This window comes from Rhinoderma darwinii, chromosome 12 (genome assembly GCF_050947455.1).
Source record: "Rhinoderma darwinii isolate aRhiDar2 chromosome 12, aRhiDar2.hap1, whole genome shotgun sequence".
Taxonomy (NCBI): Eukaryota; Metazoa; Chordata; class Amphibia; order Anura; family Rhinodermatidae; genus Rhinoderma; species Rhinoderma darwinii.
Window position 1 is genome coordinate 66,753,272 of NC_134698.1, and position 16,638 is coordinate 66,769,909.

At 40.6% G+C, this 16,638-nt stretch overlaps 1 protein-coding gene across 1 annotated transcript in view; it reads left to right on the forward strand.

The window, feature by feature from the left end:
• PRKCH (protein kinase C eta) overlaps positions 1-16,638 on the forward strand; it is a 112,138-nt gene that overhangs the window by 51,029 nt on the left and 44,471 nt on the right. Inside the window, exons 3-9 of the mRNA XM_075843713.1 lie at positions 1,572-1,722; positions 2,623-2,657; positions 6,434-6,522; positions 7,366-7,495; positions 11,721-11,848; positions 14,032-14,166; positions 16,388-16,561. Coding sequence (XP_075699828.1) covers positions 1,572-1,722; positions 2,623-2,657; positions 6,434-6,522; positions 7,366-7,495; positions 11,721-11,848; positions 14,032-14,166; positions 16,388-16,561 — 842 coding nt within the window. The remainder of the gene's footprint in view (positions 1-1,571; positions 1,723-2,622; positions 2,658-6,433; positions 6,523-7,365; positions 7,496-11,720; positions 11,849-14,031; positions 14,167-16,387; positions 16,562-16,638) is intronic.

Here is a 16,638-nt window from a genome sequence, read left to right on the forward strand (position 1 = left end):
TAATAAGGTGTATCTGTGTTTGGTGTAACTTTGTAAATACTTTTTATTAAAAATTATTTTTACTTTTTCTAGATACAGCTGCTCTAAGTTAGATGTGATAGATTACAGGTGGATCCTGCATGTCAAAGACCCCCCCCCCCCCCCCACACACACACATCTATCACACATTTATGGCTTGTCCTGTGGATTTTCCAGAAATGTGTGAGATGGGGAAAACCAATTTAATAGAGGGGTCCCCTGTTCAGGAGTTTCATTTCTTGGCCAGAGTGGAAAGCGGTTGCAAAGAGTGTTTCGTCTTTTTTGTGGAACTATCCAGTCCTGCATTGCAGAGACCACCCATTGATTTGAATGGGCAATGCGTAATACCTTATTTCCCTAATGGTGGCGTTGTAGGGAAATTGAACACTTATTTCCAGGTTTTCCCCACGTATAACAACTGACTGCAAGAGGTGTCAGAGCGGGGGACACTCTGTGTTTGGCCTATTGTCAAGTAGGGATTGTTCAAAGCAGACGACCCCTTTTAAGTATATGAGGTGCAGAGATTGCATGTCACCTGGAAACTTGTTTCATGAGGTGGCCAAATGTTTCCTCTGCCACATAGGTGGATACCAATGCTATAAACTACATGTTAAATGGAGGAGGGGGTGCCCTGTTACATATTTTTTAATGGGGCTTAGGAAATGCAAGTTAGGCCTCTGCTGGTATAGAAAGTTAGTGGTCCACAATAAAAAAAAAATAGGACATGTTCTGTTGCAGACACTGATTCAGCAGGGGTTGCAGCGTGATGTGAAGTTAAACCTTCAGAATTGAAAATGTAACGATTTATAAGATATGTAGACTACGCTATTGTTTCCACTAAAAAAAGGAAGCCTTACGGAAGGGAAACCAACTGCAACGGAAGTATTACCATTGAAATAAATGGTAATGCAAACGGAAGCTATGGTTTCCGTTTGGCTTTCCGTTCGTTTGTTCCTCTGACGGAAAGGTCGAACGGACCCCATGAACGGAAGCCGAACGCTGATGTTTCATGCGTAATGACATTTAAGGGCTTGTTCACATCAAAGTCATATAAATCTGCAAAACAACAAATTGGTAAACAAAATCCTAAAAAAGGTAAATGGTATAAAAACCTCTAAAAATATATCAGGGGCATTCAAGCCTAGGTGATATATGTTAGATACTACAGTGATGGGCAACTGCCTGGCTTGCGGACATCAGGTACTCAGTGGTGCCCAATTGCCCTCTATTAGTACAAAGTATACACATGATAATTGTGTGATATAATTGATTAGTAAGAGTTAAACTGCTGGGGCCCCCCTCTACCCCAGAACAGGGGTTCAGTGCCTGACATTTGCAGGAGATAGATGAACTTTAGAGATCTCCTATAGACTATACTGGAGAGTGACCGTGTTTGTGTGCCACCTCCCTGTCGCATACTGACTTGAATGGAATGGTTGTTGCATGAATTAAAGGGTCACATCTGAGACCCTATTTATGTTGACTACCACTGCTGTGCATGTTATTTTTAATGACTAGAATCTACTATTAATGTTCCGCTTCTGAATTTGCAGGTACATTGCGGGATGGGCGGCTGCTTAGGCACTTTACAAGGAAACGGCAGAGGGCTATGAGGAGAAGAGTGCACCAGGTGAATGGACACAAGTTTATGGCAACTTATCTGCGCCAACCAACTTACTGCTCGCACTGTAAAGACTTTATTTGGTAAGTGTGATAGAAAGTTGGCCTATTATTACACTACTTTGCTTATACTTTTACTTATTATATAATGTTTTCTTCTCTGTTCAGATACAAAGCTACGTTGCATTTTGGGAGATCATATGATCGTTACCCAGACAGAGCTAAGCGTTTAGGACACATGCCAACTATTGCACCCGAACAGGCAGCAATACGAACTTTCTTTTCGGTATCTTTTCATTTCAATGGGGGGTACACCCTAGTAAAAAAATGGTCATATAAAGATGACACGATTTGGAATATTTAAATACTATGCTAACCTGTTGAAGGGCAGTATAGTATGGAGACAAGTCCACTGCCCTATTAGCCCAAACGGCAATCTAAAATAATATTGTGCCATTTGACTAATAGCAGCTAGCAAAGAGTATAGTGGACTCCGTTCTGAAGTATAACTGCTGGATCAGACTACACAGAGTTTGTCGTCTGTAACCATGTAGACGCATAGGTCTGCACAGCGCCTGTAGCCTCAAAACGGTAGGATATTTTTAGTTAAAGGGGTTTTTCTATCAGGGACATTTATGACATATCCACAGGATATGTCAGAGAGATGCGGCTCCCACCTTTGGGACATGCGCCTATCTCTAGAACGGGGCCCCCTAAACCCCATTCTACTGCTGTGTGATTTCCGACCGTGTTAGATACATCCTGTGGATATGTCATAAATGTCTATGATGGGAAAACCCCTTTAAGACCATTTGCAAAGTTTCTTCATTTTTCATTAAAGAAGCACCAGGGCGATAAAAATAAAAGGTTGCAAAAGTGGACATCGCCTTTAAGTAGTAGACCTACAGTATGTGAATATTGTGTAACCGTGATATGATGGTTTCTTTCTTAGAACTGTTCATGATTTTTGTTTGTTTTTTGCAGGGGAGTGTTTGGCAAGCAGGGATACCAGTGTCAAGGTAATATAACTTCTTGCACATCTCACCTTAAAGGGTAACTAAACGTTCAACAAACTTCTGACATGTCAGAAGTTTTGATTGGTGGGGTTCCGAGCACTGAGAACCCCACCCATCGCTAAAACGAAGCGGAAGAAGCGCTCGTGTGAGCACTGATCTGCTTCATTTCTATTCGGGTTTTTACGTAAATTGATGCAGCGGTGTACGGACTCAATAGAAAGTCTATGAGCCCGTACTTCACTACATCGGCGTTCCGGAATAATTCGAACAGAAACGAAGCGCCTCAGCGCTCGCACGAGCACTTCTGTCGCTTCGTTTTAGCGATTGGTGGGGGTCTCAGTGCCCGGACCCCCACCAATCAAAACATCTGACTTGTCAGTCACTATGACATGTCAGAAGTTTGTTGAATGGTTAGTTACCCTTTAATGTCACTTTGCCCTTCATAGAAATAGATAGAATATAATAAACCATAATCACTATAATTTCATTATTTACCAATTATATCCTCCTCCAGCACTGTAAAAAAAAATATTGCAGGATGCAGAGGGCATAATTGCAGTTCTGTAGTATAAAATGCCCATCACAAGACCATGGAGATGCTGTGAGGGTTGACTAGAAATGGGATACTCCTGTTTTCTCCATTTGAAAAGACCTATGATCAGCTACAGTGCCCGGTGTAGTCTATTGGAGTCATAAATCCACCCGGTGTCTTGTTTCTAATGGTGTCAGATTGTCATGCTGATGTGGTATACCATTCTTTACACTGCAGCTGTTTTTGTTCGGTTCGCTATTCTAACAGTTCTCAGCACAAGCATAGGACTATAAATCTCAAGTAATAAAATAGCAAATGAAAAGGAGGCTTATACCGATGGGGGATGATCCTGAAGTTCTTCTTTAGGTTTCATGGGCTTTATTAGGTTGTTCAAACACAGAGGAGCAATAGACCTGACATGATAAATAATCCGGCATTAGATGTACCTCCTGCTGCAATGTTTATATATACATGTGGGGATTCAGGAGAAGTGGCACGTGGGCAAATGGTGCAAAATATTGTTAAAGCCAAGTGGTATGAATTTGCACAATAAGCACATTTCTGCCCACAAAAGTGAATTTCCACCCTTCAACACCATTTTGTTTCTTTTTTATCTAAATAGTTCCAAAATTGTATACTGACTTATTTCTATATATATTTATATATTTGTGGAGCCCTCTTTTTATGATACAGAACTCCAATATCCCTGCATAGACATACAATTAAATGCAGCCACCACTAGGGGGAGCTAATTGGATATTATTTATACTTTACCTTAAAACAGTATGCAATAAGCTCCTCTGCTCCCCCTAGTGGCCGGAGCATATAGCCAGGATTTTATCATTCAAGTCTATGTCCATACAGGTGATTTGGAGCTCCGTATTATAAAAACAGAGATCCAACCACTATACAGGTATATTAAGAAACTAATCCGCATAGAATGTTGGACCTAAAAATTACGTGTTGTTAAAATGTGGACTGTAACTTTAAGTGTACTTGCTAGTCTGGGAAAGCGGCGTGAAAATCACTATAGGAGCAGTACTGGTAGCCATATTGGTTGGTATTTATTTTTGTCTGATAATACCATCTATAGGATATTATACAAATACAAATTATGATATTACATAATTAGTCAACCGTGACAAACTTGTTAAGTAAGTTTATTGACAAAGTTCAGCCTACAGGTGATTTCCTTGTTTGCAGTCTTCTATTGCTAAGTGCGGAGGAATGACTGTTGCCAGGTAAACAACTGAATTATGCAAATCACCGGGTAGAATGTGTTCACTGTACAAGGAGGAAGGTTGTCCGGCATCGGAACTAACGCAAATGTAAACACGGCGTCCATAACGGGGTTTCTAAACTGGTTAGAGGTGGCGGAGTACACAGAATAGAGGGGGCCTCAAACCGAACATCAAACTGGGCCTTTCATTGTGTTGCTGTGTTTTACCACCCAGGACTGAAGGGCCTAGTGTTTTTCCCCCTTTCCTGTGGGTGCGGACCTTGAAATACAGATTAAACACGGAAACAACTTTGCCGTAATATACGGACATACGGAACAGTTGTGGAATCAACTCGGAGGCGTTGTGGACCAAAATATGGACACTAGGATCAATAGTTTTCAGCCGGAACAGCAGTGGCGTGCATGAGGTCTAATAGCAAACCGGATGGGACCAAACAAAACCAGACCCTCTCTCTCCAAGGGCCCCCATAGCAGCCGCATGGTCTGCCTCTATAATAGGGATAATTTTGCTCGGTTATAATACTGGGATCAGTTTTTACTAGAGAACCTATCCCTTTTAAGCCCCATGCAAACGACACTAGTTTCCATACGTAATTATGGAATCCGTGATATCGGACTCTGTAATTACGGATGACATTGCGGACCCATTCTTTTCTATAGACAACGGACACCTTTCCATATATATTTGCAGATGTGTGTCTGTGCCATAGAAATGTTCTATATTTTGCAGATCATGTCCTATTCTTGTCCGCAATTACAGCACGGACTCCCCCATAGAATTCTATCGCCGCTACCGTAATTGTGGACGGCTACGGAAATGCATCCGTATTTGCAGACCGTAAAAACCCTTTACGGTCATGTGCATGAGCCTTTATAGTTAGTTTACCACACACTATGGTGGAGGTTTATCAAACTGGAGTCGTTGCCTATGGCAACCAATCAGGTTTCGGCTTTCATTTTCCAAAGGACCTCTGCAAAATTAAATGTGGAATCTGATTGGTTGCTATGGGTAACTGTTTCATTTTTCCTGCACCAGTTTTGATATATCTCCCACACATCTATTCCATTCTGCAGCAGCTGCAACAGTTTATATTATTATTATTATACATACCCAACCTGCTGCAGAACATCATTTTGAAAATGAAATCGTAATTAATAAAAAAAATATGATGGGAGACGCACCCGAGAGTACGTTTTCCAGTTGCTTCGGCACCTGTACAACATCCGGAAGCACCTTCTGCGAATTTTCTGTTCAGGCGAGGCTTCCAGCGTTGTATGGCAACAGGACTACTCGCTATCCTAGCTGCATTTCCACTTTTACTTTTCTAGCTGGAGACTCGGCAAAAATTGTAGATGGAACTGCCCTTTAATTAGTACCGTCATGTCAATCGCTGAGTGACTCAAACTCATCCTTCTCGCAAAGAAGTGCTACAGCAGCAAGCCTGAGTTTAATGAGGCGCATAATAGTAGTTTGAAATACACCTTTTGCCAAATCTGCTGCTTTTGTGTGTCCCTCGTGCTTTACACTGCAGCTTAGCAGTTAATCTGAACAAGCACAACAGTAAGTCAGGACACACGGAGCGGATTTCTATTACTATTTAAAAGCCATAAATGCCCTTCCCTACAGGTTAAGCTTTTCCCCAAATTTTCTTATCGGTCACCCAAAAACATGAGTAACCTTGACCGTGCCTAGAATATAATGGATCATACAATGTAATAAAATGGGAACTCGCACGTGCCTCTGTTCCACCAGTGAGTTGTCAGAGGTTTCCATCTGAACAAACTCAAGAAAGTTTGCTAAGGATTACAGAAGGCATGAGGCTCAGAGCGCCCTCGGTATTACTACTGCTGATAGCAAACGACAAGAATCTGCTTTAATTATGGGTCATGTTACTAAAATGAATATATATTTTTTATTTGAGCTATTGTCCGCTTTTTTTTCCACTGTGAAGAACGTGTACATTTTATATTAGTGATTTTCAACGTCTACTTTGTCCTTTTTTTCAGTTTGCACGTGCGTGGTCCACAAGCGCTGCCACCAGTTGATCGTCACAGCCTGCACTTGCATGAACAATTCAACTCAAGTGGAAAAAAAGGTGACGTATTACTATTATTTTTAACTCTTCTACCCCGGGGTACGGATCTTTTTCTACCAAACCACTTCCTGTATCTCGGTCTTGACATTTTTTAAGTACAAAATCCCCAGGTACCTATTGATAGACACTGCGCCTACATCTCTGGGTAGAGTTCTTATTATAGATGCTGGAAATATGTTCACGGATATATCACGGCTCCACCTATTCCGTCGCTGCCGATGTGATTTAAAGCCTTACTCCAGGTGTGGCTGCAGTTAAAGGGGGTTTCCAGTCACTTGTAAATCTTTGTATAATGAAAAGTTCTGCAACTTTCTAATTTACTTTGTGTTTCAATTCCTCCATTTTCAAGATCTCTGTCTAATTTCAGTGAATGGAAGTATCGGGGCAGAGTTATCCATGTATTTATGTCTGTTTTAATTACATTGAAAAATATGGCGTTCGGATGGCACTTTTTCAGGCACTTCTGAATTTATCTGGGCTCGACTTCAGTCACGCCAAGGTCTACTAGGGAGAGTCTGGCACAGCACTTGTACAGTGTTACCAAGTCTCCTCCATTGTTTTTTTTTTTTACATAGACTATTAAGATGAGTTCACACATCGCGGATTTGTCGCAGATCTCACCCATTGGCGTGGCAATGGATAAAATCTGCAATGAAAATCCATAACAAATCTGCGATGTGTGAACTCAGGCTTATTACGGAGACCAAATCCCGACCGACCTAGTCCTATTGCAGTTTGTTACAGTGTATCAGTCTATACAATACTCTGTGAACTTATTGCAGCAGCTCAAATTTCTCGTTTGTGTATATAGATCGATATTTAAACAATGTGTTTTGCTTTTAGGTCTTTGAACAGAGATTCGGGATCAATTTACCTCACAAATTCCGTGATCACAATTACAAGGTGCCGACATTCTGCGACCATTGCGGGTCCCTATTATGGGGGATAATGAGGCAAGGATTACAGTGTAAAAGTAAGTCATGACTACATAACAAGTGCTACAATGATTTGCGGTACAATGATACAGTTCGATATAAAATTTAGGCTATTTTTTCTTTTATTTAATGGTTTTACTAAGAAAGGAGTTCTGTCAAGATATTGCAAATACACTTATTTGCTTGAATTTTAAGCTTTTTTTTATTTTTTGTGTTTGGTATGTTCACACACGCATTTTTTGCCAATCAGAAAAAAATCTGCCTCAATATCCCTTCTGAATTTTTGAGGCAGATTTTGAACTGCAGCTGTTCTTTGATCCTTTTTATGACACACTTTTTTAGGCTTTTTTTGGCCATTTTTTTTTGTAATTTAGCAGTTGCAAAATCGCAAGTGGTTTTTTGGTCAAAAACCACATCAAAAACCGCTCCGCACAAACGGTGCAGTTTTTTTTTTTCAACCCCCCATTGATTTTAATGGAGGTCCAGATACGCAAACAGCTCCAAGATAGGGCATCGTCCTTTTTTCTTTTTTTTGCAAAACGACAAACTGTCAGATGGGAAAAAAACCTTTTAGGCTTTTTTGGCGCTGATTTCCGATGCAGTACATTCCATTACTCTTAACACGTAGTCTGATGGCATATTCTTTCCTATAAAAATAAAAAAACAAGGGAACCTGACAAACCCATTATAAGTCAATGGAATCCATTACACAACGGATCTGTTATATCATTCATAGCTCCTGTAATACTGGAAGCCATGACCCCAGTGTGAACAGAGACATACTCCATTGTATTCCCCAAACAATTCAAATTTGTCTCCGGTTCTTTAGCGCATCCCGCAGTGCAGAACCGGCATCCACAGACTTTTGGTTAGATTTCCGGACCTGGCAGCTCCCTTGACTTGTCTTTATCAGTAAATACTTGCATGCCCCACAAAACAGCAATTCTGAATCATCATTTCTTAGAACTCTGCATTGTGCTGTTCTTATGTTGTTCCTCCTGGAAATGTATAAATAAATTGACCAACTGGGTGTTTCCGTTCTACTTGTCCATGGGGTGTGTCCCTTCACAGGCTGACACTGTCAAATCAGTGCTGACAGTGTGAAACTGTGTAGGCATACACCCTATTGACAAAGGAATTGGTAACACTGATTAGTTAATTTATTCACACATTTCCAGGAGGAATAACAGAGGAATGGCACAGTGCACTTTTAAGAAAAGATTCCCCAGCAATTTCATGGGGAATACACTGTAATGGTCCTAGCTGCCTTTCTAAGTACTGCTCCCATCACCTCTTGCAATTTAACGTGCAATATGGGGTCAATTGACTACAGATTTGTAGACTCTTTCAAGGGACAATCCCTTAGTTGTTTGGCTGTTTCCGCATCTTCCATAGATTTCGATGGCTACTTCTCCATTTATTCTTCTCCTTGAGTGCGGCCTCTGGCAGCCACAATGGCGTACAGAACAGGGGTCAAGTATGCCTTCTAATTTGGCTCAGCATGGCATAAGAGGGCCTATACCAAGGAATTATATAAAATATTGACCCATTTATACAGCACAACATATATGGAACATTTTTTATTTAATTTTTCTTTCTCTGAACCATTTGCCGTAGAGTTCAGAACGGGATTTCCAACTCCATATTTAATAACCTAAATATTATAAATTACTTTCTGATCTTTGGCTGTAATTACGCGGGGCAGAATGTAATCTCTGTCTTTGATAGGATAAAGTTGATCCCAAAGCCGCTTAATTTTAAATTTCATTCAACTTATATCATATATCTCACAAATGATACTGAGATACACTTCTGTCAATCACTACTAAAGAGTAATAATCGCTGCATGAGGTATAAAATCACCCAAAACACCCACTTAAAGGGGTATTCCTATCATAGACATATATAGAATTTCCACAGGATATTCTTTAGGTGTCTAATAAGTGTGGGTCTCTGGGGATCGGGGTACCCACATTTTGATAAGTGCGGGTATCCAGTGGATATGTCATAAATACCTAAGATGGGGAAATACCCTTTAACTGTTAATGTTTTTGAGGATTAAAGGGGTTGATCATAATCTAGTAGATGGAAACAAGGGTCTGTCTGCTGGGATCTGTATCTGTTCTCGGAACAAAGAGGTTTGATGAATCGAGGCCATTCAGTTCTGGTCAGAGATTTCCGTAACTTGACATCTGAGATACGGCACCATTGAAATCCCATTCTTTATTCAGTCCAATGAAGAAGCGTAAAATGAGATATTCAAAGATACGGAAAGCTCAGAGTATTGCCAGGGGGTTCAGGAAATTTACCAGGTACAATGGCCCTTTAGTTTTTGGAAGTCTGTTATGACCCACCAGAACCACCACTCATGGTCCCATATTAAATGAAAGCACAGACACAAGGCACTGAGCACAGACAAATTCTGAGGGCCGTAGAGTTATGCCAACCGCCGTAATCCCGGTGATCCAGTCCATCTTTGATCCAACCATTTCTCCATTTCGTTTAACTGAGCACCGCTGTGAATTGCAGATGAAACCATCTCACGCAACTGAAGAATAAACGAAAAACACAGAACACAGATTCTAGAAAACCAATGGCAAAACCTGTTCTTGGCTTCCAAAGAAACCCATTGTCTTATAATGGGATCTGTCGAATTTCTGTCCTGGTCTTCATGGCAAGAATATGGCTGCATGCATTCTACTTTTGCCTTTAAAATTTAGGAACTGTTGAAGTAGGCCCCAAACGGCAGTGTGAGCATAGTCTAAGAAAAGAACTGCCTTTTCAGATTGGTTAAAAAAAATAATTGGCTTCATAATAACATCCCCGTCCATGCACCTTCACTTTCTTGGGGCCCCACCATGGTACTGTGCAGACCACCTCAATCCCTAAAATGCACCTTAACTTTTTTGAGGTATGTTCAAATTTACATTTAAATTTACTTTGTTGACTACAACAACCCCCACCATGTACTCTTTTGTCATGGCGTTAGTGCCCCCAGAATGATGCTGGGGCCCAGGCTGTATTCCCACAATGTTCGACTTTAATTCAGATTTCACCCTTTACATTCTGATGAATTACAATCCACAGAAACATTCTTCAATGAGTAGGGTTTGCTGAGGACGTTCAGTCGTCAGAATGTCTAAGCGCAGCAGTAAAAGTTTTTTTACACAGTGTGAATTTTTGTGAAAAAAAAACCAATTATATTAAGGGAACATGCACTGACTTATTTGCATGCACCATTTGTCCTAGGGGAAGTAAAACTGGGAGAGTGGCTTGTTGAGAAGGATCTGGGTGTACTTGTAGATCATAGACTAAATAGCAGCACAATGTCAATCAGCTGCTTCTAAAGCCAGCAAGATATTGTCGTGTATTAAAAGAGGTGTGAGCCTGTGGGACAGACATAATTTCACCACTTTACAAAGTAGTCGTGTGGCCTCATCTGGTATATGCAGTTTATTTCTGGGCACTGGTTCATAAAAAGGAAAAAATAAAAAACGGCAACTAAACTAATAAGGGGCATGAAGAATCTTCGTTATGAGAAAAGATCAAAATAATTAAATTGATTTAGTCTTAAGAATTGATGTATTAGAGCAGACATGATAAATCTATATAAGTATATAAATGGGCAGTAGCAAATAGACATGTCTTTTTAAAACTACACTAAGGCTATGTTCACACATTGTCATTTGGTACAGAATTTGATGCAGATTTTTCAGCAAAGTGGATGTAGAAGAAAGGAGAAGTATAAGTTCTTCCTTTTATATTTCCTATTTCTCTCGAAACCACCACTGGCTTCGGCTCAAAAATCTGCAACACATCGCGATGTGTGAACATAGCCGAACTATGAAATTATGTAAAAAAAATAAAAAATGTAACATTTTATGCAAAGAAAATCGGCAACATGTTCAGGAAGTTTTAATGAAACCTAAATGGGTTAAAACGGTTCTAAGCCACTTGTGCATTGCTTGTCCTCCACTTTGATCGATATTAACACTTTGTTCACCCCCAGTGACACTCACCGGAAGTTCTTTCATCAGCATTTTATTGTCTATGCAAAATGGCCTAATTTCAAAATTTTCCTTTACCATACAATCTTCAGGGAATTATGTCTTATTGTTCTGAACAATTCTTGTATTTTCGTCAGTTTTGCCACATTGAGGTCTTTACAGTTTCTTGACCATATGTTGTATCTGAAATGCTGCAGTAATAGTACCGGAAGGCGATGTAATGCTGAACTAATAACCTTAATGTTTCTTCTTGTAGTATGTAAAATGAATGTGCACAAGCGATGTGAGGCCAACGTGGCTCATAACTGTGGAGTGAATTCAGTGGAATTGGCTAATGCATTGGCAGGAATGGGCTTACAGCCTGGGAACATTGCTATCACACGGGTAAGACATCACGTAATGAAGGGTTCACAAGCAGAGAGATATATATTTTTAAAAAAAAAGTTTTTAATTATTACATGTCGAGATCATGAAAAAGGCAGTATGGGAAGATTGTTTTTTATAATTGATTCTAAGGCCATATTTATACATGGCGGATGGAGTTTCTCTTTTAAAGGGAAATTCCATCAATAATAGGAAAGCTCCGAGGGTGGAACTAGTGCAACCTGCGGACACTCCAGCTGTTGTGAAACTACAACTCCCAGCATGTCCTGACAGCCAAAGGTTTTATTATTCCAGCCAAAGGCTGTCCGAGTGTAGAGGGAATTGTAGTATAGCAGCAGCTGGAGTGTTGAAGGTTGCGGACTCCGGAACTGCCGCGATGAACAGCTTCAGACATGTCATTGATGTCAATGTAAAGCCAATTGGAGCAGTGGAAGTAAACCATTCTTTTTAGCAGCCCTTTACTTATTGTGATTGTCGGGGTCGCAAAAATCTTTAAATGTGCATGTACCTTTTAAAAAAATCAAGTGTAGCATGGAAAGGAAGTCTCTTGAATAGCAGGTAAAACTGCCATGCATAGAGTAGGAACATTATGTATGTAGGTATGTATGTGCCATTACACTACCTGAATAGAAACGCCGTATAGTATCTGCAGGGTTTGTGGGATTCCTATGTAGATGCAGTTGAACTTTGCTGTACCTGCGTTCATACTCTTCTGCTATAGAGGATGAGGACTGCTGCTGCTGCTTGTATGCCAAAAGACTACTACCAATTGAAGTTAGGCTTCGTCCACACATCTCCGTCAGGGCTAATTCTGGCGTTCCGTCACAACGGAGCCCTGACTGACACAAACGGGAACCATAGGTTTCTGTTTCCACCAAAATTGATTTCAATGGTGACGGATCCGGTGCCAATGGTTGCCGTTTGTCTCCGTTGTGCAAGGGTTCCGTCGTTCTGACTGCACTATTGATTCCGTCTAAAAAAGCGTAAACCTGCCGGAACGGTGACAAACGTTAACCGTTAGCAATGTTTTCGTCACCACGACGGAAACCTCCCACGGAATCCCTCAACGGAAAGCGAACGCTGATGTGAACAGGCCCTAACTCGCCTAGTTACTAAAATATTGCGGTTTAGGAGAGCAAAACAATATTGAAAAATTCATTTTACCTTAAAGGGTAGCTAAACTTTTTTTTAAAAATTTGACGTGTTATAGTGACATGTCAGAAGTTCTGATCGGTGGGGGTCCGTGCACTGAGACCCCCACCGTTCACTAAAACGAAGTCAAGCACTGAATCAGAAGCACTGTGCCGCTTCGTTTCTGATCGGCTTTCCTCAAAGCGGTATTTGGGCAAAGCCGATCAGAAACCAAGCGACACAGCGCTCACCAAAGCATTTCTGCCGCTATGTTTTTGCTATCAGTGGAGCTCTCCGTGCTCGGAGATCCACCGATCAAAACTTCTGACATGTCACTACGACATGCCAATTTTTTTTTTTTTAAAGTTTAGTTACCCTTTAACCTAGCAATCCTGTTAATTTCCAGTATAAATCACTGTTAGCAGTTGCTTTATATTTTTCAGCCCTTTTGACTTTTCTTAAGCCAACTGAAGGTAGTTCTAGAACTCACCACAGGGTGGCAGTATTGGATAGTTTTGTTGACTTTCTGCACTTTCAAGAGTGCTTATGTGCTAAGGCATAAAGTTCTAGATTAGTAGTGTAATCGATTTTCTGCACCCCTGCAAGTCAGCAGTTTTAAAGGGGCTGCGGCGCTCGTACGCCTCTATATTGATTACATGGTTTGCTTCTTGTTTGTACTTTGCACGCGCCGTTACATTTATAGGGACTGTGCAAGGTATTGCACCACTGTACCATTTAAGTAATTGGGACAGAGGTGCAAAACCTTGCACAGCCTCTGCACGCGTCGTTCCATCGGTAAAGTAGACCCCCACCGATCCACCGATCTAATATTGACGGCCTATCCTAAGAATAGGCCATTGATTTTACAAAATGCCGATCACCTCTTTAATTAAGAGTTTAGTATGTTACTAGACTGAGATGTACTGGGAGACCACTATTAAATCCATATGCAGATTTTTCTGTCCCATGAAAATATTTTTGTGTAATTAAATTAATTGTATTAGTTTTATATAAAAGTCAAGTCGTAAATCATTTGTCATTGTATTTTATAGCATTCGGACAACAGTCCTGCAAGATCAGAAAACGGTTCTGAAGAAGATACACTTTCCAACACGTCCTCACAGTATAAATTTGGGATTGAAGATTTCACCTTCATACGTGTACTGGGAAAAGGCAGCTTTGGAAAGGTTGGTGTTCCTTATCAGACCTAGACATTTACTGTACATATCAACATTTTATTAGCATGGCCACATTCAGAAAAAAATCTTGTACTGCAGCTTTATCAAGACTTCTCCACATTCTCGCAAGTTGCAAACTATTCATGGCATGTTAGGTAGCCAGATTATAGAGCTGGAGTATATATCTTATAAGCCCGTTGTCCTGGGACAGATTCCAAAATCATACAGAGAGAAAACGCACCACGCTTGTCTATGGGTTGCATCTGGTATTACATCTTAACTCTAGTCAAGTGTATAGGGTCGAGCTGCAATACCAGATACGGCCCATATACAAGAGTGGCGCTTTTCTTGAACAGAGACTTTTTTTTTTAATCTTCTACTACCCCTCTAAATGCTTAATGGGCTATATTTATATAAATCCCAATTCCCATTAAGCCACTGGCATAACTATCCATAAACATATGAGGGGGTGCAGAGGTTGCTGTTGATTAAGTTGATAATGTTCTACTTAAAATAATTCTAAACTATAAAATGTGTGATTGATAAAAAAAAAAAAAAATATAAAAAGAGATCTGTTACTTTTTTGTTAGCTTTGGGATTTGTTAAAAACTACTATAGCAAACTCCATCTCCTGGACTACACATGTTCACCTGGGTAGTGGGATAGGAGCAGAACTAAGCTGGAGCAGCAGGAGCTTTCTCCTGCAGCAAGCTGCCTCCCCTTCCCTGGAGCATACTGGGGCTCATACAAAAAACTGTTTCCTGGAGTGAGTCTGGTGCTGGTAAAGACTCATGCATTTTCTTCCTAATGTACGTCATGGGCGACTGTCAGTTGCTGCACCATAATGTACATATTCGTCATGATGATCTCGCCATTGAGATCAGGAGTGGAGCTGTAATATATAACCCTGCTCCTGCTGCAACTCTGATCCTGGCAGTTAACCCCCTAAGTGCTGCAATTTAACATGATGGCAGCGCCATTCAAAGGAAGTAGCCCCCTTTTAATATTGATTGCAAGTCCTGGCAGGATAATCAATGGGACCGGCGTTACCATGAACCTGACAAGGGTTCCCAGGGCTGTCTCATGTCTATGTTTATTAGGGCATATTTATTGTATACCCTAATGGGAGCCTGTGCCTAATTCTAAGCACTGGCACAAAATGCTGGCATGCAGAAGTATGCCAGTATATTGCAAATAATAAAAAAAAAAAAAACATTTCAAGTTAAAAGTCCTTATATGGGATAAAAAAATATTTATCAATTTAAAAAAAAAAATGTCTGCTCCAAAAATGGACCAGCACTATAAATATACCTCACAGGGATGAAATGGGCACAGAACGGGCCCGCACCATCATTTAAGGGATAACGGCTATGGTGGGAGCTCCCTTTGCCTTCCCACTTATAACCCCTGCATGTGATCGCGGGTCCCGATGATTAAATATGGCTGCCATTAGTATTTGCTTATTAGATGGTGCATTTGTATAACTGAAAGTTCTGTAACACGATTAGGTCGGGACGTGTTTTCAGCCTCAGGATATCAGAAAGATTTTCTTTCACTGATCAAGCAGAGCTCTTAAAAATAGTGAGGAATTGAAATGCAAAACATATTCGAAAGTTACAGAGCCTTTACATAAAACGGGAAAACCCCTTCAAATATACCAGAAAAAAAGACAGAACAAGAATTGCACGGACTGGGCCTGCTGTGGTTTGGAAAAAAATGGCCGCTCTGTGCCACATAGTGTGAATAGTTTCTTCACAACTGTACAGGTAAAAAATATCAGTAGCCGTAAAGCTGCAAAATTATATATAAATATCTAACATTTTGCAGACCCTATAATTTTATTTCACAAAATCAGTGGAGGGTATGGATGACATATTTGGGTGACATCTGTAGGAGCTATCGGCCATATTGGTTTTGAAGAAATGTTCCCAGAATCTTGTATAACTAAAAAAAAAAAAAGCAGAATCAAATTTTTACTCATTTCTGATATCCATTTTTAGGGTCTACAGAATGATTATTTGATTTATTTCTAGCATTGTTTCTAGGGTAGAATTTCTCCACGGGTGCTGTGCTGGGTCACCATATGACATCACACAAAGTGCCTTCTGCTCCGTAATAAAAAGGGGACTCCGCAGTATAGGCTCCTGTGTCATGGGCATGAGGCCATAATGTTTTGCGTTGATAACCCCAGAATGTTCGCGGTTTGCTCATTGGTCTCTTCTGTCCTCAGGTGATGCTTGCCAAATCCAGAGATGGAGACAACCTCTTCGCAGTGAAGGTGCTAAAGAAGGATGTGATTCTTCAAGATGATGACGTGGAATGTACGATGACCGAGAAACGCATTTTGGCGCTGGCTTGTAATCACCCGTTCCTTACACAGCTCTTCTGCTGCTTCCAGACTCTGGTGAGCTCTCCATGAAGTGTTTGCATCTAGTGAGTAACACACATTATTGCTTCGGCAGGGACATCACTAGGTTCCCA